This window comes from Aquarana catesbeiana, linkage group LG11 (genome assembly GCF_042186555.1).
Source record: "Aquarana catesbeiana isolate 2022-GZ linkage group LG11, ASM4218655v1, whole genome shotgun sequence".
Taxonomy (NCBI): domain Eukaryota; kingdom Metazoa; phylum Chordata; class Amphibia; order Anura; family Ranidae; genus Aquarana; species Aquarana catesbeiana.
Window position 1 is genome coordinate 101824447 of NC_133334.1, and position 27397 is coordinate 101851843.

Consider the following 27397-nt stretch of genomic DNA (forward strand, 5'->3'; position numbering starts at 1 on the left):
ATATGTAAACCCAACCTTAGACATGAGTCTCTGTGCTTCTCTATGCAATGAAAACAAATCATGACTAAAGGGAGGGGCTAGCAGGACATGGTACCTCACTTACTGGAAACATCACAGTAGCCTGCCTCAGTACTCTTCCCAAGAGTCCTGAGTCCTGATGAAAGAAGTGGGTTGGCTCTTGGGAGCAGTTATGTAAATATCAGAAAGTCTTTATGGGTGAATGTCAGTCTGGAGGAGTAAATGTTCCTAGGCATGCCGCATGTAAATGCAGAGTGCCCTCGGTAATGCCCACATGTGCTGTTGAGCCTGTAATGGATGTGATCATGGTGAACTGTCTATTCCAACACCAGCTTTATATACAGTACCTAACATATACAAACTCAGCTTCTATGCTTATTAAGCCTTAAGACATTTACAGATATTCTGCAAAGCTCAAAGCTTACTTAGGAACTGGACTGACTGCAAAGAGTTAATCAAAAAGTTTGCACCTGCTTCCCAGAATACATTCAGAATCTAACAGCATAACACAATGGAGCAAGAGAATGCTGCAAGAACAATTATTCACTTCTGCAAATGTGCATCAGCTGAAAGCCAAAATTTTGTCACATATTTGTATTTTTATATTTGTGGTTTGTATGCGCCAATCTTGTTGACGTATCTCCATCTTCAATGGAATTGAACACAAAAGTCTTGAGAAGCGGAAATATTAAACAGAAAGTAATTCGACTCTGAACCAAGCTGTCTCAGTGTGAGTTTACCGGGGGTAGATATAATAATATCGGAACTTTTGTTCTGAATCCACAACATTTTGGCACTCAAAACATGGGGCTCGAGGCTAGGATCCTAAGGGATAGCCGAGCCAGAAGGGACTGGGACAAGCCAACACGGAGAGACAGGATATGGAGACTGATCACCTCTAAAAATGGTAAGACACTTTTGATATCTCGTATATCTAGTTTACTGTTTATCCTGTACCCGTGGCTGGTCAACCTCTGTGTATCGGCGTCCTGCGGCCCTCAAAGACAGGTATTTATCTTGCCTCGAGTCTGTTGATAAATTAAGGAACCTGCAATTATATCTACCGCCTATTTTGTTCTGTTCTGTTTTGTTGATCGATCTTGTGTTTTGTGGTGGCTGTTGGGAATGAGGGATTGCTTATATAGTCACGGATGAAAATTAGTTGACGTGGTTAAACTTCTCCTGGGGGAAATATAATTGTATGGCAAAGCAAGGAAGTGCACGGGTAACGTAACCAGGAGAGGGTGTCAGGAATAATGCACCAAGCGGTGGCGTGGGGATCCCGTGGGATCTGAGCAATCCTGTATTCCTCTACGGTTGTCACACATTGTGTTGTTGGTCACATTTTTGTTGTTGGTGGTAATGTCGTGTTAGTGGTCTGTAATGTGTGTTAGTGGTCTGTTATTTGGGATACATGAAGAGGGTTGGGGGTTGGTTAAAGTGGTAGAGCCAGGATATAGGGCTGAGTTTCTTGGTTACAAACCCCTACTGCCACATACTGTGCATTTATTGGTATTCAGATTAAATGTGCATTACCCAGTGAAAATTGTTGTTGGCAAGTCATTGGGGGTCATCGAGGTCAAGCTAGAATAACAGGACATGCAGCCAAGAGGTGCCCCTTGCAACCTGAACAACCGGAAGGGTTAGAAGAAAGGGAAAAAGACAGAGTGAGAAGTTTGGGCTTTGAGTTGGAACATGTAAATGACATTTAATGTGGTTCATTGAATATTAACTACTGTACTCCTTATCTTCTTTCTCTCGCTCTCTCTCTCTCTCTCCCTTTATCTCTCTCTCTCTCTCTCTCTCTCCCTCTATCTCTCTCTAACGATGGGGCAAAAGTTATTGAGGCCCAAAGAGGGCAGTTTGGCTTGTGACTTGGTGTTATAGGGCGTACACACGGTCAGACTTTGTTTGGACATTCCGACAACAAAATCCTAGGATTTTTTCTGACGGATGTTGGCTCAAACTTTTTTTGTCTACACACGGTCGCACAAAGTTGTCGGAATTTCCGATCGCCAACCATGCGGTCACGTACACCACGTACGTCGAGACTAGAAAAGGCCGGTTCAGAACCAAGCGCGGCACCCTTTGGGCTCCTTTTGCTAATCTCGTGTTAGTAAAAGTTTGGTGAGAGACGATTTGCGCTTTTTCAGACTCGTGGCTTTCAGATCGTTTTCTGCCGTTCAGTTTGTGCTTGTGGGTTTGTATCTGCTCTTCAGTGCGTGCAGTCAGTTCGAATCGGAGTTTTCTGTGCGATCTTGCCCGCTCGTTGCTGTTTTTCAGATCGCTCTTCACAGGCCTTGCTGTTCTTCAGTGCGTTCTGTTACTTCGTTCTGAGCAGCCGACCGTTTTCTAGCCATGTTTCGTATGCGTACTCCTCGTAGAGTTCGTGCTGTGCGGGGGCTTGGTGTTGGGGTCCTGACCTTGACACAAGTCCAGTCCATGAATAGGGTGGGGAGGAGTTCATGGACCAAGAATTGGTTGCTTCAGCGTGACCAGTTCTCTCATATGCCTTTGCTCCGTGAGATCCGTGAGAATAATCCTGATGATTTCAGGAACTTTCTCAGGATGACGGACCCCGTGTTTCACCATTTGTTGGCTTCGCTGACCCCCTATATCAGCAGGCAGGATACCTGCATGAGGCAAGCCATCACTTCGGAGCAGAGGTTGGTCGCTACCCTGCGGTATTTGGCGACAGGGAGAAGCCTGCAGGACCTCAAGTTCTCGACAGGCATCTCCCCCCAGGCTCTGGGTATCATCATCCCAGAGACCTGTTCTGCCATCATCCAGGTCCTGCAGAAGGAGTATATGAAGGTAAGATTTTTATCCTTTTATATCACATTTTATTGTATTGAATGTTTGCTAATATATTGTATTTCTTTCCTCATTCCCTAATTACCATGCTTGTAATATGCTGTGAATGTCCCCTTTGTCCTCATGCATGCTGGATTTTTATGTAATTATTATTTTAGGTCCTTCATACATATTTGCCTTCACTTACCTCCCCAGCATGGTGTCTCCTGGCCCTATATTCACCTCATGTAGTCACTTAACAATGTATTTTATCAGCTCCATAGTAGTGCTTTACCCCAAACACCCCCTAAAATGTTTGGAAATGTTATTTTTTATTTAAATTCAGGCAGAGTGGCAGAGGCTTTTTTTTGTGGTGTCCCCAAATAATTTTTAGTAACCCTCCCTCCCCCAACTGCTAAGTCAGCTGATCCCAATTCTCTATGTATCCTCAATCATCTATCTGCTGACTTTGCCAAACCCATACACACTATACCCATCTCTTTACTGGTCAGATTTATGGATGAATTCCCCAAAGCATGTAGTGCAAGGGCCTGCCTGTATACTTTCCAATGGTACTGTTTAAAGTTTTTGTATCCTATTATTATCTTGATAGGTAATAGCAGAATGTCCAAATGTCCTCAAATGTGTACAGTGTGTATTTATATCTTTGTATTCAGACACTTCTTACCTGTCCAGTGGTCTGCCAATAGTGTAACTAAGGAGGGGCTGTTCAAAGTAATACCCATTATTTAGGCATTCATCTCTCAATGAAGTGAAGAGGGTTACCTGTCCAAGATTTACACACACCCCCTATAATGTTAGAAATGGCCCATGAGAGGGGGGGGGGGGAATATGATAGGTGTACCTTATACTTTGGCGTTGTTAAATTCCCCTTAGTAAATGCTATCTGGAGGTTGCCCCATAATGTTTGTGTATAATCTGCTTGCCATGTTTCAGAGTAAAAATAGTAATGTTTATTGTTTTTTCCTCAACAGTTTCCTTCCACGCCACAGGAATGGCAGAGTGTGGCCTCCCACTTTGCCGAGCGGTGGGACTTTCCTAACTGCGGAGGGGCAATTGATGGGAAACACGTCCACATCGTCACACCACCCAACTCGGGGTCATACTATTATAATTACAAGGGGTTTAATAGTATAGTGATGTTGGCGGTGGTGTCGGCTAATTACGACTTCTTGTATGTGGACGTGGGGAAGAATGGCCGGATGTCCGATGGTGGAGTCATCGCCCAGACGGAGTTCTACAGGCGTCTCCAGAATGGCAGCTTGGACTTGCCAGCTCCAGAGGACAATGTGGAAGGACTCCCATTTGTGTTCGTTGCTGATGAAGCGTTTGCGCTGGGGGACCACCTGATGCGGCCATTCCCAATGAGGACCCTCACCCCGGAACAGAGGGTTTTTAATTACCGGCTGGCCAGAGCCCGAAGAGTGGTGGAGAACACATTTGGAATCCTGGCCAGCCGGTTCCGACTATTTCTGACACCCATCCATAAGGCGGAGTATAAACTGAACCATATTATACTGGCGTGCTGTGTTCTCCATAACTTTTTAAGGAAACATTCGGCCAACTATGCTGGCTCAGTTGGGCCTGAGGCCGGAATCCTACATCAAACCACACTGACGGCGCTTGAAAGTGGCCGTCCTGGCTTGCCCTCCCTGAGTGCCCGTGATGTCCGGTTACGCTACCTGGAGTTCTTTGCGGGTAGGGGGTCTATCAATATGCCAGCAAATCTGTGAAGCCTTTTTATAATAAAAAAAAAAAAGAAATTCTTGGTGGACATTTACTGCTTGTGTTTGTTTTAGCTGACCCTGACAGAAATGTGTTGAGTCCAGAAAATGTCGTGATTGTGTAACCTTATACAAAGCACTGTTGGCTGTTATTTCCTAAATGCAAAAACACATTTCACTACAATTGCACTTGCAACTGCACTGAAACTGCACTTGTAGTGCCAAGAGGATTTGCCCTTAGAAAATAACACCCATTTTTGCAGAAAACAGCAATTACATCACCCCAAAAGTGTTGTATTGTAGTGCTGAGACAATAATCCACACATTCTTGAGTAAGCAACTTTTTTATACCTGCACAATCACATGTGCATTTACCAAAGGTTTTTAAAACAAACCAACATGTTTGTTGTATAACAATTTTTGCACTAGCATTATCAAAAATCGAAATGTCCATTTCAGATAAAACAGGCCTGTGTAAAACCAACAAGAAAGACAAAAAACTTGAACTTACAAAGTTCACATTAGGTAAAACCTGAAGGCTATATCAGACATCAGTATTTAGGAACTGGGTTTGATATAGCGTTCAGATGGGGGGAAATCACCCCTGGAAAAGCTAAATTTGGAAGATGCACACCAATTTACGAATGTCAACATGTGCTATCTGCCATCAGGGGGGATCAAGGGACGTGTTTTGGGGGAGCAAGCCCTTCCTCAACGCTACTTTATAATTGAGGAAGGGGTTGCACCCCCAAAACGCGTCCATTGATCCCCGTGATGGCAGATAGCACATGTTGGCACACTGTGTGCATCCTCCAAATTTGGCTTTTCAAAACATTTCAAAAAAATTTAAAAGATTGGACCACAATCCAAAAAGTGATTTTGTGGGGTTTTAAATTTTCCCCAAAACATCAATGATGTTATTATTTTTTTTTAATAACATCATTGATTTTTTGCTGTATGTTTTGCAGTTCGACATTACACCCCATGATCTCCCCGATCAGGATCTGGGCACTTTCTGATGTGAAACGTTCTGGATCCACAACATCACGATCACCTAAAAAGAGAGAAACAAAACAAAAACAGGTCTCAAAAATCTGCCACCATCCATCTCGTTAACCTGAGCCTGTGGTCGCAGACACTCACCTGTTGTGGTGCCAATCTCCACCACATCTTCTTCTTCCTCCTGCTCAGCTTGGGTTGGTGGTATTTCACCTTCTTCCAGAGGTGGGGGGTCTCTGGTCTCCTCGGATGAGGGGTGTCCTCCGAGTCTTTTCTCCCCTATGTAAAACAAAATGGTATAATTAGCACACAGATATTTGATGGCAGAACTAGAAATAGGAAACATTGCTTGGAAGTGGGGTACAATTGTCTATTTTAGCCGAGTTCCAAGATGTATTTTTTTTATTGGCCTACTATTGGCATAGTATACACTGGAGCACCTGTGTGGCCCCCTAATAAAAATGGTGTTCTGGTGTCCCACACTAGTGCTCCAGTGTCCAGATGTGAAAACAGCTGCTCAGTGTCCTCTCCTTACACAGAATCTAGTTGGCATTTCATTCTAGTAACAAACCCATCTACACAAACAAATATTTGGCTTCCAAGTAGGCCCAAAAAAATGTGGGAAAATGCATATGGCCTAAACAATGGTGTTTTAGAGGCCGAAAGAAAAATGCTTGATACGAACGAATAATGGGCCCATGAACATTAAAGTTGCCCTTTTAAACTGTACAATTAAGAAAAGCATATGAAGCAGCACGAACGCAATAAAGACAGAAAGAATAGGAACACAGCACAACTACTTACTTTTTTGCAGCACTCTCCGGATCTTTCGGTACTGCTCTGGCTCTCTTAACTTCAGGTCCGACCACCGCTTCCTGAGCTGATCTTTTGATCGTCGTACCCCGAAATTATTGTGAAGGCTTTTGACCACTTTCGCCATGATCTTTGCCTTTCTGATGTTGGGGTTGGGGTAAGGCCCATACTTTCCGTCATAGTCAGACTTCTTCATGATGTCGACCATCTCCAACATCTCCCCAAAGGACATATTTGTGGCCTTAAAACGTCTCCTTCTGGATCGTGACGTGTCCGGATCCGGGCTTTCCTCCTCCTCCTCCTCGTTGCTATAATTAGCACACACCTGCTCTAACTCCGCCATGTGCTCTTCACCCACTGCGCCGAACGAAAAGGGGGGGGAATAGACTAGAAAGAACGTCAGGGGCGGAGTTACACGCATGCGCAGTGTGTATAAAGCGTAACACGTGTGCATATTACGTACGATCTGTGAGCGGAGGAAGGAGCATTGGACGTGCCGATCGTAAGAACGAAGGTAAGAGACAAACTTGTGCCTATACTGCTTCTACATTGAAGCCTATATTGTAACAAGATTAGGAGAGTTTTGTCTTACATTAGGCTTTGTCTTGTGTTGTGTCTTGCAGTGAACATGGATATCTTAGTGAAAGACAATGGCTTCATGTCAGTATTCATAGATATCTTAAGGGAGCTGCCCTGTCTGTGGGAGATTACCAACCCCCATTTCAAGAACCAAGCAAAGAGGAAGGCAGCACTGGAGCAATTGTGTGAAATTGTGAAGCAGGTGATCTCCACGGCAGACATCACCTATTTAAAGATATTAATTGGTGGCCTGAGGAGCACATATCTAAGGGAGCGCAAGAAGGTCCAGGATTCACAGAGATCCGGAGCAGCAGATGACATCTATGTCCCCAGGATGTTGTACTACGACAGGCTGCATTTTCTGGCAGGCCAGACTGAACCCAGGCCATCCCTCTCCAGTCTTCCTTCCACGCTTCCCCCCCCCCCCCGGCTGAGGCTTCTGACGCCCAACCTGGGCCTTCCAGGCCACATGTGGAGGAGCCCAGATTGAGCCAGGTATAGCACTCCTCTAAATATTTCTGCTTGTCCAATCAATGTTAGTTTGGAGTACTAATTTAGGATTGTGATTGATGAAGCAACAACTAAAACCATGTCCCTTTTTCATACACAGGGAAGTCTCAGCCAGGAGGTGGCCGGGCCGAGCCGGCTGGCTGATCTGCAGGTCCCTCTACCCCCCCTGAAAAGAGAAAGTGGCAGTAGGAGGAGTGCCCTAGAGGAGGCTACCGGAGGACTCTTTTGGAGGGCTACAGAGGTCCTGGGAGCACCACAGACCGTGGGAGGAGGACATTGCTGCCGTCATTGCCTATTAAAAGCAGAGGATGGAGGAGGGCCAACAAGTCTTGTGTGAGGCGCTCATATTGGAGGCTCTTAACAAAGGTATGAGGGGCCAAATGACAGCTCAGACACACCTTTGCGATGGTCCTCCTCCTCCTCCTGCAGGTCCTCCTCCTCGTCCTCCCTCTCCTCCAGGTCCTCACAGTCCTCCTCCAGGTCCTACTCCTCCTCCTGCCACATCTCCAACTGCACAGCTACAGCCCGGAATGAAGCGTGAAAGGAAGACCAGAAAGTGAGGACTCTGGATCCAGTCTGGTCAGCCAAAAAATGCAGCCTCTTGTGGTACCACAGCCTGGGGACACAGACGTCATGTGCTGCTATCCGGATCTCTGCGAATTCTGGACCAGACTGCCCTCCCTTACATATGGACTCCTCAGGCCACCAATTTTGATGTTCAAGAATTGATGTCTGCCGTGGGGGTCCCAGGCTTCGCTAATTTCTCCTGTTGATCCAGTGTTGCCTCCCTCTTTGTTTGGTTCTGATCCCTTAATAAAGGATTTTTGTTTTGAATTATACTCTCCTATGTGTTTTACTTCAAAAAGGACAGTTTTTTTGTGAGGATTCAGGTACATTTCAAATATACAACGTGAAATTAACAAGGGACACCAACACCAAACAATCTCCTTGAGATTAAATAATAAAAGATATCAAAGGTGTTGGGGTAACTTGACACACAAAACACAAACAAAAATATTCTGTATTAAAAATAAAAATAACATTGAACAAAGATCAGCCTTTGAAAAAATCCAAACATTAAATAAAAAAAAAGGCTTAAAATCCCCCAAAAAATTAAATAAAAAAAAAAATTAAAACTAATAACAATATATTCAGGGAATACCAATAAAAAAATAAAAATAAAACTTTGTGAGAAGTGTGTGTGAATATGAGCAGCAAAACTACTTAATTCTTGTCACATTATAAAGAAGAAGAGAGTGCGCTGTATTAAACCATTTTTAACATTGCAGCGTGACGAAAGTGCTGTATCCATTGCGAACGCTAAGTTTACCAGAACGAGCTGTTCCGTCTTGGAATTTCTTCTGAGCATGCGTGGCACTTTGTGCGTCGGAACAGGCCACACACGGTCGGAATTGACGCAATCAGATTTTGTTGTCGGAAAATTTTATCTCCTGCTCTCCAACTTTGTGTGTCGGAAAATCCGAGGGAAAATGTCCGATGGAGCCCACACACGGTCGGAATTTCCGACAACACGCTCCGATCGGACATTTTCCATCGGAAAATCCGACCGTGTATATGGGGCATTAGAGTGGGAATGAGAAGGTGCTTTTAAAAAGGGAAAGAAGTTGGCAAAAGTGTATGGGGTTGATATGCATTTGGGCGGAAGGCTACAAATAGATGAATGGCGTACTGTTTTTGAAACGTAAATAAGGTCTGTTGTCAGATTATGGGTTGCTACGAGCAGCAGATGCTTGGTTTAAAGTTGCAAACGCTATTTATGAAGAAGGGGGTGGACAGAACATGCAATTAATCAAAATAATCGAAATGGTCGTATTGTATATGTGTATAGAAAACTAGAAAAATAGAAAAGAGGAAGCTAAGTAGTCAGCCACCGCCCTATAATGGCATCTTACCCAGGAAGTAGACACTGCCCTTCGTCTACCACCCCTCTGTTCTAAGTGACACTTCCCCCTGTGGCAACTTGCCCTATGCCACCACCCCCTGAACCGCCCACACCAAAACCCACCTACCGTATATACTTGAGTATAAGTCGTTCCGAGTATAAGTCGAGGCCCCTAATTTACCACAAAAAACTGGGAAAAACGTATTGACTAGAGTATAAGACGAGGGTGAGAAATGCAGAGGGTCAACAATGCCCATCTGCAGCTGCATGCCTCCCTGTGTCCTGTGCAGCCTACCTGTACCCTGTGCATGTGTCCTGTACATGTGCATGTGTCCTCTACATGTGTGTCCTGTACATGTGTGTCCTGTGTTCCTGTGTCCCTGTGTGCATGTGTCCGGCGGCCATTCCACAGTTCAAAAGCCGTGCCTCCTCCTCGTCTGTGATAGGCTGACCGCTGACTGCCTATCACGGACATTCTCTCATTCTCATACCACGGACGAGGATGAGAGAATGTCCGTGATAGGCTGTACACTGACAGCTGTTCAGCCTATCACAGAGGAGGCGCGGCTTTTGAAAGCTGGAATAGCCTCTGAACACTATCATCACACGCCGGCCGCCATCTGCCTGCATGACACGCTGATCATGCAGACAGACGGCGGTGACTCGAGTATAAGTCGAAGGGGACACTTTCAGACCAAAAAAAAAGGGCTGAAAAATTTGACTTATACTCAAGTATATACAGTACATATTTCCAGTGATGGAACATAGTAGCAATCAATGTAGCATTTTTTTTTTTTTTTTTTTTTAGGAAAGAACATGTTTATTCGTGTTCATGGCATACATAGATATCTTATACAACATACAGTTACAGACGAGAAATGTATTGCAGAGATGACAAAGATATGTGCTCAATGTATCTCAGATTTGTCATTAACATAATGTATTCCATACGATAACCTAACATAAAGGCATCATTTACTTTTGTTAATCCTGTTACGATATCATAGTGTACATTGGAGTATAATAGCATTACGACCAATATAGATTAGCAAACTTGCACTGTACCCCTATAACACGCCCACGTCAGACTTTTCCATGCAGGTCTCACTAGCCTCAAGCCATTTATCCCACACTCTATTATATTTGCTTGGGCATCCTCTATGCTTGTATAACAATTTTTTGTTGGGCAGTGATTTATTGATCTCAGCAAACCAATTTTGAATTGAGGGAAAGTGGGGTCGCATCCAGTAATTGGCGATTACTTTCCTGGCACAGAAAAGAGTTTCCTGTAAGAATGTGGCTTGGTATTTCTCAATTGTGACGTCTGGGAGCAGTCCCAAAAGGCACACTCTTGGATCCACCTGCACTGGGGAGCCCATTTGGTCGTGTAGGAATTTGATGATTTGTGCCCAATAACTCTGGATATGTGGACAGGACCAGAGCAGGTGGAAGAAAGAACATGGATTGTCTGCACACCTTGGGCAGTCAGGACTCTGGTCTGGGCTAAATTTCATTAGTCTGGCCGGAGTAAGGTAAGATCTATGGACAATATACAGTTGGGTAAGACGGTCAGATAATTTAGGAGACACTTGTTTAACATTTTCCAGTACCTCGTCCCAGTCCGAATCATCTATTGGGCCAATATCTACCTCCCATCTGAGCTTGGCTGTGTCAACAACCCTCGCTACCGTGCGTGCACGTATAATGGTGTATAGGATGGAGATTAATTTCTCGGGGTCCTCTCCCATGACTACGTCAACCATAGGCAGCATTTGTATATTGGGGATTTCTGTCGCAAATTTGGTGTTTAGAGCGTGCCTTAATTGGATATATTTAAATTTCATGAGTGAGGATAATTCAAACTCTTCTTGTAGCGATTGAAAGCTTCTTACACCCAGAGGGGAGATCACTTGAAACAGATATATTACACCCTTTGCCGCCCATGTAGTCGCTCCCGACAGTTGCTTCAATTCTGGTAGTTGTGGATTGTGCCATAATGGTGTATGTGAGTGGAAAAAATCCGCCCCGACAAGTTTGAGTGCATTTTCCCATATGCTCTTATGATGATGCAGCAGGGGGTTCTGAACAGCCCAGCCCCTCCTGTTGCCTCTGCCTCTAAAAATCACCTGGAGGGGGGAGTGAGCAGATGAGTTTGGTTTCCTGCAAGTCAAGGTTTGATATCTAGTGGTATCAGTTTTGTGGATATGGTATAAGTGTGAAAGTTGAGCCGATATATAATATGCATGTAGATCTGGGAGGGCCGTGCCTCCTGAAGAGGTCGGGTTTTTCAAAGTGTGCCACGCCAACTTGTGCCGGCTGGTTCCCCAGATGAATGAATTAAGTATATGATCTATTACTTTAAAGGTTTTAAGAGGGATAAGAACTGGCGAGTTCCACATTATATACAAGAATTTTGGAAGGAGTACCATTTTGAATAGGTTAATCCTACCCATAATTCCCAATGGGAGTTTTGCCCATGCTTGTGTGCGCAGTTTTAAATGTGCGAGTAATGGCTCAATATTATTGGGGAGAAATTCTAGGGGCTCTTTGGTGATCTGTATACCTAAGTATTTGAAAGACGCTACTCTTTGTAGAGGGAGGGATGCGGAGAGATGTGTAGGTGCAGTTGGGTCCAGTGGCATGATTTGTGATTTGGTCCAGTTTATACTCAAGCCTGAGTGACTACCAAAGTCTTCGATGGTCTGTAGGGCAGCCTGGAGAGACGGGCCTGTGTCTTGCAAGTACAGCAGCATATCATCTGCATATAGACTCACCGTCTCCACCAGGTTCCCCACCCCAAGACCCCGAATGTCTGGGTGTACCCTGAGGGATATAGCCAGAGGCTCAACTGCCAAGGCGTAGAGGAGTGGGGAGAGTGGACACCCCTGTCTGGTTCCACGTTGTAGTGGAAAAGGTGTCGAGGTCCTCCCATTCACAAGTACAGTGGCCTCTGGTGAAAAGTACAATAGCTGAACCCACTTGACAAAGTTGGGGCCGAAACCGAACCCCCTAAGGCACTCCCATAAGTACTCCCACTCCACGGAGTCAAAAGCCTTGGCGGCGTCTAACGCCACCACCGCCCTGTCCCCGACTGTGTCATGTGTTGCTTGTAAATTAATGTAGAGCCTACGCAGATTCATGGCTGTATTTTTCCCAGGCATGAATCCCGTTTGATCGGGATGGATTATGGATAGGATAATACGGTTAAGGCGAATAGCTAATATTTTGGCTAGAATCTTGATATCTGCCTGAAGGAGCGAGACTGGACGGTAGGACTCCGGGTACTGGGGGTCTTTGCCGGGTTTGGGAATCACTACTATTACTGCTTGCCTAAGGGATTGTGGAAGAGACCCAGTCTCAAAGATATGCTTGTATAATTTTAATAATTCAGGCACTAGGATTTCGGAATAGGTAGCGTAGAAATCTAGGGGAATACCATCTCGCCCAGGGGCTTTAGCTGGAGCTAACGAAGCTATCGCGGCCGCTATCTCGTCCGTCGAGATTGGGGCCTCCATTTCTTGCATCTGGGACTCTGACAATTTAGGAAGGGGTATGTTCTGGAGAAAAGCCTGGGTCTCTTGCGCTGTAGCCCCCACCTTGGAAGAATATAAATCAGCGTAGTATCTACGAAATATGTTTGCTACCGTGTCTGGGTCAGATGTTATTGTGCCCTGGGGGTCCTTTAAAGAGACCACCACCGGGGGGTTCGTGTCTTGTCTTGCTAGGTATGCCAGGAGCTTGCCCGCTCGTTCCCCCTGTTCAAACACCCGTTGTTTAGAAAAGAGAAGTTTCTGGTTGGCTTTTTCAAAGAGGAGTTGGTCCAGCACTCTCGTTTGTAATTTAAGAAGGGATGCATTGGCGGGTGTGGGGTCTAGGCTAAATTCTCTGGTGTCGATGTCTAGTTGTTCGGTAGCCTGTGTCAATTTGAGTTTGGATGTGGTTTTTAGCCTATTTATACGATGGGAGATAATTGTACGGACGTGTAATTTAAATGATTCCCATATCATATCCATAGGGGCGGTGTCGCGGTTCGTGTTGAAATAGAATTGCCATTCTGAGCTAATGTCCTCCCGGTCCTCAAGTAATGAGAGCCAAAAGGAGTGTAGCCGCCAGGTGTGGGGCCCCGCGGGGGGAGCAATACGCAGGGTGGCCCAGCAGGGGGCATGATCCGACATGGATCTAGTGTGGTACCCAGATTCTGTAAGGGATGGTATAAGTGTGTCTGAGATCAGTATTAGGTCTATTCGGGACATAGAGGAATGTGTTGCCGAAAAGCATGAGTAGGCTCGAGTGTGAGGATGTCTGTATCGCCACGCATCGGTTAAAGAAAAGTCACGCAGCAGACGCCCAAATCTAGTGATGTCCGGGGCTAAACTACCTTGTTGCGTACGTAGTCTGTCTAGAGAGGGGTTCACAACTTCGTTAAAGTCACCCAACCAGATAGCAGGTGTTGCTGGGTACTGTGCCATGTATGTTAAGCCCTCAGTAAGAAGGCTAGAATTGTATGGTGGAGGAATATAGAAGGCCATGAGTAGGTATTGCGAACCACATATTGTACACTGCAGAAAAATGAACCTGCCCTGGGGGTCCGTCCGCACCGACAGAATTCCAAACGAAACTGATTTGGCAATGAGTATGGATACTCCTCTAGAGTAAGAAGAGTGGGTGGTGTGATACGCCCAGCCTATCCACGGGCGCTTCATTGCCAACTGAAGTTGGCCTGTGATGTGCGTTTCGACCAGTACCGTTATGTCTGCTCGATATGACTTAAGGCATCCGAAAATTGCGGTGCGCTTAACCTTGTCACGGATTCCTCTGACATTCCAAGTCAGAAACTTGATGTCAGTCATCCTCCAACAGACATATAGCGTGGTGGGAACGGCGCGAGACCATTTCCCAGAGCAGGTGCATATACATTCAATACAACAAATCTGAAATTATGACATCGTATCAGTGTTAGGTGCAATCTATGTTCACGCTCCTTGAGTTGCATAAGAATAAATTCCATGTTCTTTAAAAATAATAATAATAACAAAAACATATCCCCAACCCCCCACCCAGTCCTCAGCCACCCCAACTTAGCTGGGACATCCAACCCATAACTAGTGTCACTACCTTTGAACATAGTGCAAACTATATGAGCCAAGGTAGTGCACAACACCCCTAACATCCACAGTGAAGGCCTATTCGGCTACACTCACGGCGTAGGGTTAAACCTATTAGTAGGGGCAAATAAACACTGGGTTGTTACCGGGAATGAGAGACGTTCTCCCCTCCGTTTGTGGCATATAAACATTGTAATCAATCTGTAATATAATGCATGGGTTAAGAGCTACCCCCTGTATAACGTGTTGTATCTTCTGGTCTTCTCCTTGCCTTTTCATGGGTAATGGGTTGGCATAAGTTCCTATGAAGTAGGAGAGAGGGCCGCATGGTGGTAGTTCATCTCTATGTGTACATATCCTTGAGGTGGAAAAGTTCCAAAGTTCAGGGCCCGGCAGATCTCTAGGTTAATTCCCGTGATCTGTGTGATGGTTTCAGCTGGCCATGGCTTATGCATATCTACAACTTGGGTATGATTTCGGGCGCTAGATTATGTAGTAAGCAGTTCCCTGAGCGCCAACATACCCTGGGACTCAGATAAAGATTTCAAGCGTGAGGTAACTGCGTCTGACTTTGCCAGGCCTGCACAACTTGGAGAGATTTGGGCAAGGGTAAATTGCATATGGGTACGATAGGTTGGAGTCTTTCCCAGAGTCATACCTTTACATACCGTTGCTTGGATATCAGTCTTGGGCCGGACGGTTCCGTTCAGCATCGCGATGGTCCAACCACTCCGATGCCTGTGTCGGGTCCTCAAAGAAGTAGGCACGATCGTCTCCAGCCACGCGGAGTCGGGCGGGGTAAAGCATAGCGTACTTCAAATTATGAGCCCTAAGGCGCCTTTTTACATCCAGGAACCGGGCCCTCTGTTTCTGTACTTCGGCGGAGAAATCCGGGAAGGCCGATACATGACCCGACTGGAATGGGATGTTACCCTTCAGCCTGGCGAGGCGTAGTACAGCATCTCGATCTTTGAAATTTAATAGCTTCGCTATAAACGTGCGCGGCGGGGCTCCTTCAGGTGGGCGGCGCGACGGCATACGGTGAGCCCGCTCAACTACGAAAGTCCCAGAGAAGGCCTCTCTGCCATACGTGGAAATTAGGAGTTTTTCAAGGAAAGTGGCTGGATCTGGTCCCTCTGAGCCCTCCGGGAGGCCAATAAAGCGTAGGTTGGATCTACGGGCGCGATTTTCCAGATCGTCATGCTTCTGTGCCAGCAGCTGAATTTGGCGCTTTAGATCTTCTTGGGAGTGTTGCAGGGGATAGAGTGTGTCTTCCGCCCGGCTGATTCTGGTTTCTGACTCTGTAACTCTTTCCCTGAGCTTGGTCATGTCATGCCTGATAAGAGATATGTCCATTTTAACCTCTTCCAATTTCGTTGTGAGGGTGGATTGGCAGAGGGATATCGCCTCGAGCACCTTGGCTGTATCAGCCGTCCCCTGGTCAGCTTGGGGAGCTGCGTGCTCTGGTGAGGAGGCGCCATCTTGCCCCTCATGGTCGCGTTCCGTTCTACGGTACCTGTCCAGGGAAGAGGAAGCGGCAGTGTTCCTCTTCGGCGGAGACATGTTCTAGGCTGTATCCAGCTTCAGATTCGCGGGAGTACGGGAGAAATGTCTGATTCGGGGTTTCAGGATGTCGGGTACAGGATCTCTGGTCACTCACGTCCTATCTCATTCCCGTCCAGGCCACGCCCCCAATCAATGTAGCATTTTAATTAAATAAATAATTTATGTATAGGATGTCTTGAATATTTCTGAATATTTCAGTCAGAGTCTGTATTTAGTTGTAATTGCTTACCCTTGCGTTATTGAAGCTAAAAGGTGTTTCTTTTCTAATATCTGTAAATGTCGCAAATGTGCTATATTTATGCTAATGGTTTTAATTGTGTTTAAGCTGTATTAGCAACAATTAGGGAGTTTAAAATGTTCAATTTCAATATTTAACAGTATTATAAATAAAGAGGAAGTTTATGTATTCTGGGCGTTATGCCAGGAGAACGAAAGACGAAGTGCTTTCCTTGCTTAAATCTATGTGCTAGATTTAGGCCCCATTCACATCTGAGCGTTTTGTATTCTGAAAAAAAAAAAAATATTCTGTATGGAGATGGTTCACATCTCCACTCTAAAACGCCTGAAGCCAATATGTGTACAAAAAGTTTACTGATTTGGGTTTTAGCGTGCTGAACAGAGCGCATAGACACATGTTAGCTGCCTCATTTATTTCAGGTCTTAAAGAGTCAATCCGAAAGCGTCTGAGTATAGAGAACCCACAACCTTGGAGCTTGAGACATTGTTATTAGTAGTTATTAGGTCCAGAATCCTCACAGAGCAGTAGAGAGTAGCTCCTCTCATTATGGCCTTTGACACACCCTATCTGCGCCCACCGGTACCAACTCCACGTGTCTGCTACAACTGCGGAAGACCCGGCCACTCCAGAAGGGAATACTGAAGCCCCCAGAAATTCACCCACAGTCAACCAAGCCCCAACCATGGTCCACATGAAAGCGCCCAGTACCAGGGACATGACACCCCACCTCGTCCACCACCCCACCCCACTCCAGATCATATGGACCTTCTCCACAAGGATTCAGGCAAGCCTGTTTCACCTGCCAGCTACACCTGGACTGTTATGCCACAAGGTGCCCAGAACTCCCCCTCCCAATTCGCCAGGGCAATGGCCCTCATTCTGGACACCTGGATGAAGTTACACCCAGACATTGTACTCCTTCAGTATGTAGATGGCTTGTGCAGATACCCTTGGTGATGCCTCAATCTTCTCTGAAAGCCTCCTCCACTACCTGGCTGAGCAAGGATGCAAGGCCTTAAAGTGAAAAGTCTAGAGAGAAGGTGATTTTCCTGCATCTCCCAAGGCACCCGACATCTCACTGAAGAAAGAGTTGCTGCAATCAAGGGCATCCCTCAAGGTCAAAAGCCCCTTCACGCCTTTCTAGGATTAATCTCCTACTGCCGTTCTTGGATCCCAGAAGCCTCCCTCTTGATGCAACCCCTTTATGATGCCCTGAAATCTGACCCTTTCTCGCTTTCTCCAGAAGCTGTGGATAATTTTGAAACTCTGAAGGAGATCGTCTCAACAGCCTCTGCTTTGGGACTAAAAGACTTTCAAACTGTTTGTCTCAGAGAGGCAAGGACATGCCACAGAAGTTTTGGTTTAGGCCTATGGTAACAGACTCAGACCCATTGGGTATTACTCCTGTCAACTGGAGTCAGTGGTAAGGGGGGGAACCTCCTGCCTCAAAGCCGTCTTTGCAGCCCAATGCCCCTCATGACATAACTGCCATACTGAACTAAGCACAGCCCAAACACCTGTCCTCAGCAAGACACCTCAGACTCCAGTGTGCCTTGCTTCTCCCCGATAACATCACCATCCTCCGATGTGCTACCCTTAACCCATTCACTCTGCTTCTTCTTCTCGAGGGGGGAACCTTTTTGGAGAATGATCCTCATCTCACCGCTCATGACTGCTTCAAAGTGATGAAGATGGAAACAACACACTTACCGACAGTCAGTGAAACAGCCCTAGATAATCATGACTTGACAATTTTTGTGGATGGTTCCAGGTATGCAGGCATTACCCTCCTCCATGTCTGCCCAGGATGCAGAACTCCAGGCATTAACTATGGCATGCAAATTGGCAGAAGGAAATTTTGGGACCATCCGGAAAACCAGAGGGTTCCTGACAGCAGCAGGAACACCTGTAAAACTCAGTGCAGCTATCAAGGACTTAATGGATGCCCTACTCCTCCCAGCACAAGTGGCTATACTTAAGGTAAAGACACACAGCAAGCTGGTTTCCCAAGAAGCACGAGGCAATCACCTGGATCACCTGGCAGATACCGATGCGAAACAAGCTGCAGATTGAACGCGGGAAGTGGTCAGCAGAGTGAATGCACCCATCCTGGATGACCCAATAGACACCCCTGAAGAGACTGTACAAACCACTATGATTCTACAGGAGCAACAGGAGGCAGCTGACAAAGAAGAAAAAGAAGTGTGGATCAAAAAAGTAGCCACAGAAGTTGAAGGAATCATGGAATTAAACAAGAGACCGTGTCTGCCACGTCACGTCACCAACATGACAGCAAAAACCACAGCTAAAAGACTTTAAACAGAAATAGTGTGCACATATGGAGTCCCAGAGGTCATAGAGAGCGATCAGGATCCGGCTTTCACGGCCTCAGTAACCAAAGAGATATGGGCAGCTTTAGAGGTCACACTAGCTTTTCACACCAGATGACCCATCCTCAGAGCAGTGGGAAGGTGGAAAGATTAAATGGCACAATAAAATCTAGAATGCTAAGAATGTCTCAGGAAACGGGAATGAGTTGGCCTCAGACAGCTTACCCATTGCCTTATTCAGTGTTAGGTACACTCCAAGGGGAAACCATGGTCTGTCATCCTTTGGGATATTGTTTGGTTCAGCACTCAGACTAGGTTGTTATTTCCCACAACAGTTGCAGCTTCAATCTGATGTATTGACTGATTATGTGACTGCTTTATCTCGAGAATTAACCCGTATCCATTCGGAAGTGTTTTCTTCCATTCCAGATCCTGAGCTAGATACAGCCACACACAAGCTGGTTCCTAGTGATTGGGTCCTGATAAAGAAGTTTGTGAGAAACATACTCTTGAACCCAGATATGATGGTCCTTTCTAGGTTCTCCTAGCAACTTCCACATCAGTCAAAGTGCCCGGGAAGAACACGTGGACACACACCTCCCAATGCAAGAAAGTCCCTGTACCTGAGGAAAAGGCCGGGGGGACCAAAAGATTCTGTATATCCTTTTCATAATAATCATTTCCCAGGCGCAAGAGGTAGCCATCAAACAAAAAGATGTTATAACTCAGTTCTGGTATAACTCATCCAATACACATGTTGCCACTTTTATATCCTCCTATGAACAGATAATTCCAGGTACTATGTACAAGATCCGGTCCTGGGATGAAGCAGTAAGACCCATGACTGTGTATGTATGCGTCACTGACACCTATTGGGGTAACAACTGTGATTCCTGGGGAGCAGTGGGTTGGAACACTGGGGGTACAAACTGGGGATACAAACCTGAAAACACCCAAAATAGAATAGACAAAAATAGGAAGTCGCTCTTAGATAGAATGACAATCAACAAACACACAGATCAGCCTTACACCAAAGAGTTCAGGCTGACCATTCAGAATCCTAGCCCAGAAGACAGTGGGACCTATGTTCTGGGCCTATGGTGGGGAAGTGGAACAGTGCCCCTTAATGTACTCCCAGAACATGAGACCTGTGTCCTTAGCCTATTTACCAAAACAACCACTAACTACTCCCTGTGTGAGCATTGGAAAAAAAAGTACCCCATAGTCACTAAGGCTCCCAAGCCAGCAGAAGGTATCACCATATATCCTGGCAATTACACATGTTATGGAAAGTACCATGGAGCGGGAAAGCCCCTTGGAAATTTCACCGAAGGTTACTGTGAGTCTTATAGTGAGGTGTCTGCAGATCTAGCGCAAAATCAAGTTCAGTCCTTAGGGAACGTGTACTGGATCTGTGGAGGCATGAAAATTAGAAGTAGAATGACAGGACAGTGGACAGGAGAATGTGCAATGGATAAAGCCATAATGCCCCTGCATATTCTCTCACAAGACCCAGAGCCAGAAGCAAGCGAAGTACCCAAACCAAACAGAAGACGCAGGAGTGCCCCAGCAGGAAGTTTTGACCCTCATGTATACATAGATGCCATAGGGGTCCCAAGGGGGGTCCCAGATGAGTTTAAAGCAAGAGACAAAGTAGCAGCAGGTTTTGAGGCACTGATTCCCATTATCACTGTAAACAAGAATGTAGACTGGATAAATTACATCTACTACAACCAACAAAGGTTTGTTAATTACACCAGAGGTGCAGTCGAGGTTTAGCCGAACAACTAGAACCCGCTTCACATATGACCTTCCAAAACCGTATGACCTTAGATATGGTCCTAGCTGAAAAGGGATGTGTGTGTAAGATGTTACCTGAAATGAGTACATGCTGTACTTATATCCCAGATAACACAGGCCCAAATGGTAAAGTGACTTTAGCCATCCAGAAGCTTGAGGATTTGACCAAAGAATTAAAGAAGAATTCAGGGCTCTCCAACCCCTGGGACCAGTACTTCACCTGGTTCAAGGGGGGATAGCAGGGAATTTTAACACAGATTGGAATAGCCATTCCGATAATTCTAGTGACCCTAGCTGTCATGGTCTGCCATGTTCTTCCCTGCTTTAAGAAGTGTGTAGAAAAATCTGTTGCCCAATCTACTCCCATGTTTGTGAACCAGGAAATACCAGATGATGATGAGGATTATGTAAGACTTGATGATGATTATGTGTTACACTCCGTTACAGTCACCCTCCCCTGAGATGCGACACTGTAGGGCTATAGGGAAAGATAGCACCTGGCCACACTCCTCCAGCTTCTATGCTTATTAAGCCTTAAGACATTTACAGATGTTCTGCAAAGCTCAAAGCTCGCTTAGGAACTGGACTGACTGCAAAGAGTTAATCAAAAAGTTTGCGCCTGCTTCCCAGAATACATTCAGAATCTAACAGCATAACACAATGGAGCAAGAGAATGCTGCAAGAACAATTATTCATTTCTGCAAATGTGCATCAGCTGAAATCCAAAATTTTGTCACATATTTGTATTTTTATATTTGTGGTTTGTATGCGCCAGTCTTGTTGACGTATCTCAATCTTCAATTGGATTGAACACAAAAGTCTTGAGAAGCGGAAATATTAAACAGAAAGTAATTTGACTCTGAACCAAGCTATCTCAGTTTGAGCTTACTTGAAGCATGCATGCTTTTGTATTAAACAATCTGATCGGGGGTAGATATAATAATATCGGAACTTTTGTTCTGAATCCAAAACAAGCCTCTATGAATAATTGAACTGAAAATTAAAGAATGAAAGGGGCAGTTCAGGGAAAGTACAGCTGGGGAGGAAAGGACTAACTTTTTAAAAATTGAACATTTAAAAAAAAAAAAAAAAAAAGGATTTATACCAAAATTCTACTGGTGCATGGACAGCTTAAGACCTCTGTGATTGATGTCCCCCCCCCCTTTTCTACCATAAGCAGCCTTCTTGGTTAATTTCAAGAAGCAATATGTATTTTAGTATAGTATTTTATTAAATGTTTCCTCAAAATTCCTATTTGCAATAAATATGCACAAAAATACTTTGTACAGAAACCACTAATAAAAACTTTTCTGCTGTCTAAGCTGCGTTTCACTTTTTTCAGAAATCCTTAAAAGGCTGCAATTCTGAACTTACCTGTTGTTGGAGAAGTAGGAACAGTTGTTGGGGTCACTGTGGTGCTCGATAGAGTAGATGTGGATGTACTTTCAGTTGTAGTAATTGTAGTTGTAGGCTTTGTTGTAGAAGTTGTAGGTGATGTAGTTGTTGTAGTAGTTGTAGGTGGTGATGTAGTTGTAGGTGGTGTAGTTGTTGTAGTAGGTGGTGTAGTTGTTGTAGTAGTTGTAATAGTTGTAGGTGGTGTAGTTGTTGTTGTTTGAGTTGTAGTGGGTGGCTTGGGGGTTGATTTACACCACTCAGGTAACTCAGGTACACAGCAGTAGACTCTGATCTGATAATTGTAGCACACTGGTGGCATGGATCCAGCCTGGTCTTTATTGTTACACACAAGGCCTGTGGAGACATCACAGGTCACTTTCTGCCCCAGCTCTTCCAGTGGTATATTTGGGAATCTGTCTTGTCTGCAGGAAATAGCCTCTGGCTTCTCACATATGTCCAAACCAGCATTTCTGATCTTCTCATAAGTCTCATAATCCCCTCCATTTGGCTCATATTTCGGGTAACTGACATCAAACCATTCTGACCATGTGCAGTTCACATAACAGTCTGAAACACAAATCATATTTATGTAATAACAGTTGTGTCTGTACATTACTGAACATTGTAAATCATGTAACTTCTGCATAAACTGGCCTAGGTCATATATGATTTTTAGTGAACAGACAGGTCATTTGTTTTTTTATTAACTCTGTGACTCATTTGTTCCTAAAATACTCAGTAGGTCCCATATCATTTAATTTACCTTTCTTCCAGTCTTTCCACACACCATAAATTCATACAAAAAGGAGAAATGGTTAATAACATTATCCACACTAACTCTGTCACAATTTTATCACCACAGACAAGTATAGTCACAGGAATACTAGAACTATGTTTAGTGATTCTGTTTTAAGATTTATTCCTGTTTTTCATGCCTTCTTTTTTCTGTGTTGACTCATCGTACAAACAATGATATGTACTTTATACATTATATAGTACCTCTTTTTCTATCTGATAAAATAAAGAATTTCCATAAGGCTCCATGCACACTATAATTAAAAATAAATTTCAGAAAAATGCTGGATGTAAAAATGTTCATAATACCTTTTTGTGGCAGCTTTTAGCAGCTGTTATGAGCTTTCAGCTTTGTTTCTGTTGGCAAATCACTGCCACAAATACAAAGAAATATATATTTTTTTTCCTATCAAAACTGAAAGCTTCAAAAACACTTCTAGACTAAAATAGTGTGCATGGACACATAGGATAACACTATTTGCTTATAGAAGCAGAAAAAAATACTCAAAAGCTGCTGCTAGGAGCATTTTTTAAGCAAGTGTGCACGGAGCCTAAAAGGTGCACAATTTAACTACTAAAATTGTGATGGTACATTAATCTTTTCATCCAATTCCTAAATTATCGCATTTGTTCTTTTGAAAACACAGTATAAAGGAAAAGGTAAACGTTTAAATAAAACCTTTCCAATTTTTATAGCATACTTTATCTTAGGCCGGGTTCACATATAGGCGGCCGAGGGTTCGTGCCTGGGGTCCAGTGTGTGTCTGTTCACCAGTTCAAATGTGATTCAGGTCCTAAATTTGCACTTGAAACACGCACAGGACCCTTCTGCAATTTGGACCACGGCTGCCCTGGACCTGTGCGAACTGGCTCCATTGAGAACCGATAAATCGAAAAATAGAAGGAAATGGGCTTTGAAGGCACGTATAAGATATTATAACAATTTTTAATAATTCACATATAGACTAGATATACAATGCACATTGACTAGAACACATGAAGTAGAAAATACAACAAAAAGGAACCATTGATCAAACCCAAGAGATTAGGTGCCACTTGTATGCTTCCTGTGGGGCTTGTATTACTGAACACCAATAAGACCTCCACTAGGGTAGGGAGTCCACTAATAGGTTGTTAATGGTCCTTATGGTTTAAAATTTGCTCAACATGTTTCGCGATTTAGAATTATCGCTTCTTCAGGAGCTCTGTATCATTGATTAAAGAGATAAGTTTACAATTAGAAAACAAATATTCAAAACATGAACAGTGTATCAATGCTTGATCATATACGCATATAGTGTGAACTCACCAAACTTGGTGTTTAGATCACATTGACCAACATCAAACCTCTCCAGATGGATGGGAGAGGGTGACCACAAAGAACGGACAATGACCCCCTATACCGAACAGGGTCTCAAAATGCAGATCATTTATACAGCCTTCACAGATGCCCTGATTGATCAGCAAACATATGAATTTATGAATATACCTTTTCCAAGGGAAGCAATTTTTTACACTGTTCCCAAAATGCACAAAATTTCACAAAATACACAAAAATAGAAACATACCTCCGGGCAGACCCATAGTGTCAGGAATAGGCTCCATCACAGAGAATGTGAACAGGTTTGTTGATTTTTTTCTTATGCCACATGTCATTGGACTTCCGTTCTATGTACAAGACACTTCTGACCTTTTGAAGCGCCTGGATGGACTAACAATCCCTCCGGACGCTTTTTTAGTCACAATAGATGTTGAGGCTCTATTCCAGCACACATACAAGATCATCGGCAATGGCAGCTCCATTCCTTTGTTCTGAAACTTCTGTCGTATATTTTGAAACATAATTTTTTCTCATTTCTTGGCTCCCACTACCTCCAGGTACAGGGCTTTGCTATGGGCATGTGCTGTGCGCCGGCATACGCCAATCTGTACCTCGGGGGATGGGAGCGCGAGATTTTTACTGATGAAAGTATGAGTCAATACCTGGACCAAGCATCATGCTGGTTCAGGTATATCGACGATATACTTATGATATGGACAGGGACGGTCACATCATTGGAAAAATTCATTGAGCAACTCAATATAAATAGCTACAACCTCAAATTCACATTTGAGTGGAACAAGGACAATATATCCTTTTAGGATTTAACGATATACAGAGATGTCTCAAATAATCTAGCCATCAAATTATACCGAAAAGTACCGCGGGCAACACCCTGCTGCATACAGAAAGCGGACACTCTATTTAATTGGTCCATAGCATACCATATGCACAATATATCAGTTTAAGATGGAATTGTACACATGATACATAATTTAAAATGCAGGCAGTGGAGTTACTTTATGGTCACCCTCTCCCATCCAGCTAGAGAGGTTCAATGTTGGTTCGTAGTTTGTTGGTTTGTTTGTATCTAAACACCAAGTTTGGTGAGTTCACACTATATGCGTATATGATCAAGCATTGATACACTGTTCAAGTTTTGAATATTTGTTTTCTAATTGTAAACTTATCTCTTTAAGTTATGATACAGAGCTCCTGAAGAAGCAATAATTCTAAATCGCGAAACATGTTGAGCAAATTTTAATCTATAAGGACCATGAACAACCTATTAGTGGACGCCCTACCCTAGTGGAGGTCTTATTGGTGTTCAGTAATACAAGCCCCACAGGAAGCATACAAGTGGCACCTAATCTCTTGGGTTTGTTCAATGGTTCCTTTTTTGTTGTATTTTCTACTTTATGTGTTCTAGTCAATTTGCATTGTATATGTAGTCTACTGTATATGTGAATTATTAAAAATTGTTATAATATTTTATACGTGCCTTCAAAGTCCATTTCTTTCTATTTTTCAATTTATTACTACTAGGATGTGGCACATTTTATCAACGGTGTTTTGATTGCTACCCCGGCGCACTGCAATCAATCTCTTTTTCCATTGAGAACCGGTCACACTCGCCTGTCATGCAAATTGGAATGCTGGGGAAACCCACATCCAATTCACATATATGTGAACCCAACATTAGACCTGAGTCTCTGTGCTTCTCTATGCAATGAAAACAGATCATGACTAAAGGGAGGGGCTAGCAGGATGTGGTACCTAACTTACTGGAAACATCACAGTAGCCTGCCTCAGTACTCTTCCCAAGAGCCTTCAGTCCTGATGAAAGAAGTGTGTTGGCTCTTGGGAGCAGTTATGTAAATATCAGAAAGCCTTTATGGGTGAATGTCAGTCTGGAGGAGTGTTCCTCCATTGCATTTAGGCCGCATGTAAATTCAGATTGCCCTCGGTAATGCCCACATGTGGTGCTGAGCCTCTATGATTAATAGAACTGAAAATTAAAGAATGAAAGGGGCAGGTCAGGGAAAAGAAAAGCTGGGGAGGAAAGGACTACCGTTTAGAAAATGTAACAAACATTTAAAAAAGAAAAAAGGATTTAAACCAAAATTCTATACTGGAGCATGGCCAGCTTAAGACCTCTGTGACTGACCCCCCCCCCCTTTTCTGCCATAAGTAGCCTTCTTGGTTCATTTCAAGAAGCAGTATGGCTTCCTATTGTCTCTACTAGGGATGAGCTTCGAGTTCGAGTCGAACTCATGTTCGACTCGAACATTGGCTGTTCGCAAGTTCGCTGAACAGCGAACAATTTGGGGTGTTCGCGGCAAATTCAAATGCCGCGGAACACCCTTTAAAAGTCTATGGGAGAAATCAAAAGTGCTAATTTTAAAGGCTAATATGCAAGTTATTGTCATAAAAAGTGTTTGGGGACCCTGGTCCTGCCCCAGGGGACATGGATCAATGCAAAAAAAAGTTTTAAAAACGGCCGTTTTTTCAGGAGCAGTGATTTTAATAATGCTTAAAGTCAAACAATAAAAGTGTAATATCCCTTTAAATTTCGTACCTGGGGGGTGTCTATAGTATGCCTGTAAAGGGGCGCATGTTTCCTGTGTTTAGAACAGTCTGACAGCAAAATGACATTTTGAAGGAAAAAACTCATTTAAAACTACCGCGGCTATTGCATTGCCGACAATACACATAGAAGTTCATTGATAAAAACGGCATGGGAATTCCCCAAAGGGGAACCCCGAACCAAAATTGAAAAAAAAAATGACGTGGGAGTCCCCCTAAATTCCATACCAGGCCCTTCAGGTCTGATATGGATATTAAGGGGAACCCCGGCCAAAATTAAAAAAAAAAAATGACGTGGGGTTCCCCCTAAATTCCATACCAGACCCTTCAGGTCTGACATGGATTTTAAGGGGAACCCCGCGCCAAAAAAAAAAAAAAAAACGGCGTGGGGTCCCCCCAAAAATCCATACCAGACCCTTATCCGAGCACGCAACCTGGCAGGCCGCAGGAAAACAGGGGGGGACGAGAGTGCTGCCCCCCTCCTGAACCGTACCAGGCCACATGCCCTCAACATTGGGGGGGTGCTTTGGGGTAGCCCCCCAAAACACCTTGTCCCCATGTTGATGAGGACAAGGGCCTCATCCCCACAACCCTGGCCGATGGTTGTGGGGGTCTGCTGGCGGGGGGCTTATCGGAATCTGGAAGCCCCCTTTAACAAGGGGACCCCCAGATCCCGCCCCCCCCTGTGTGAAATGGTAAGGGGGTACAAAAGTACCCCTACCATTTCACTAAAAAACTGTCAAAAATGTTAAAAATGACAAGAGACAGTTTTTGACAATTCCTTTATTTAAATACTTCTTCTTTCTTCTATCTTCCTTCATCTTCCGGTTCTTCTGGTTCTTCTGGCTCTTCTGGTTCTTCCTCCGGCGTTCTCGTCCAGCATCTCCTCCGCGGCGTCTTC

General features: G+C 44.3%; 1 protein-coding gene and 1 long non-coding RNA gene across 2 annotated transcripts in view; one reads left to right on the plus strand and one right to left on the minus strand.

Annotated features, from left to right (window-relative positions):
• LOC141111717 (uncharacterized) overlaps positions 1 to 27397 on the minus strand; it is a 491097-nt gene that overhangs the window by 222989 nt on the left and 240711 nt on the right. Inside the window, 1 exon segment of the mRNA XM_073603861.1 lies at positions 21811 to 22361. Within this exon segment, the coding sequence (XP_073459962.1) occupies positions 21811 to 22361 (551 nt within the window).
• Positions 504 to 21720, plus strand: LOC141112212 (uncharacterized). The gene is made up of 2 exons (XR_012236551.1): positions 504 to 1026; positions 19029 to 21720. It is a non-coding gene; the product is annotated as an uncharacterized lncRNA (long non-coding RNA).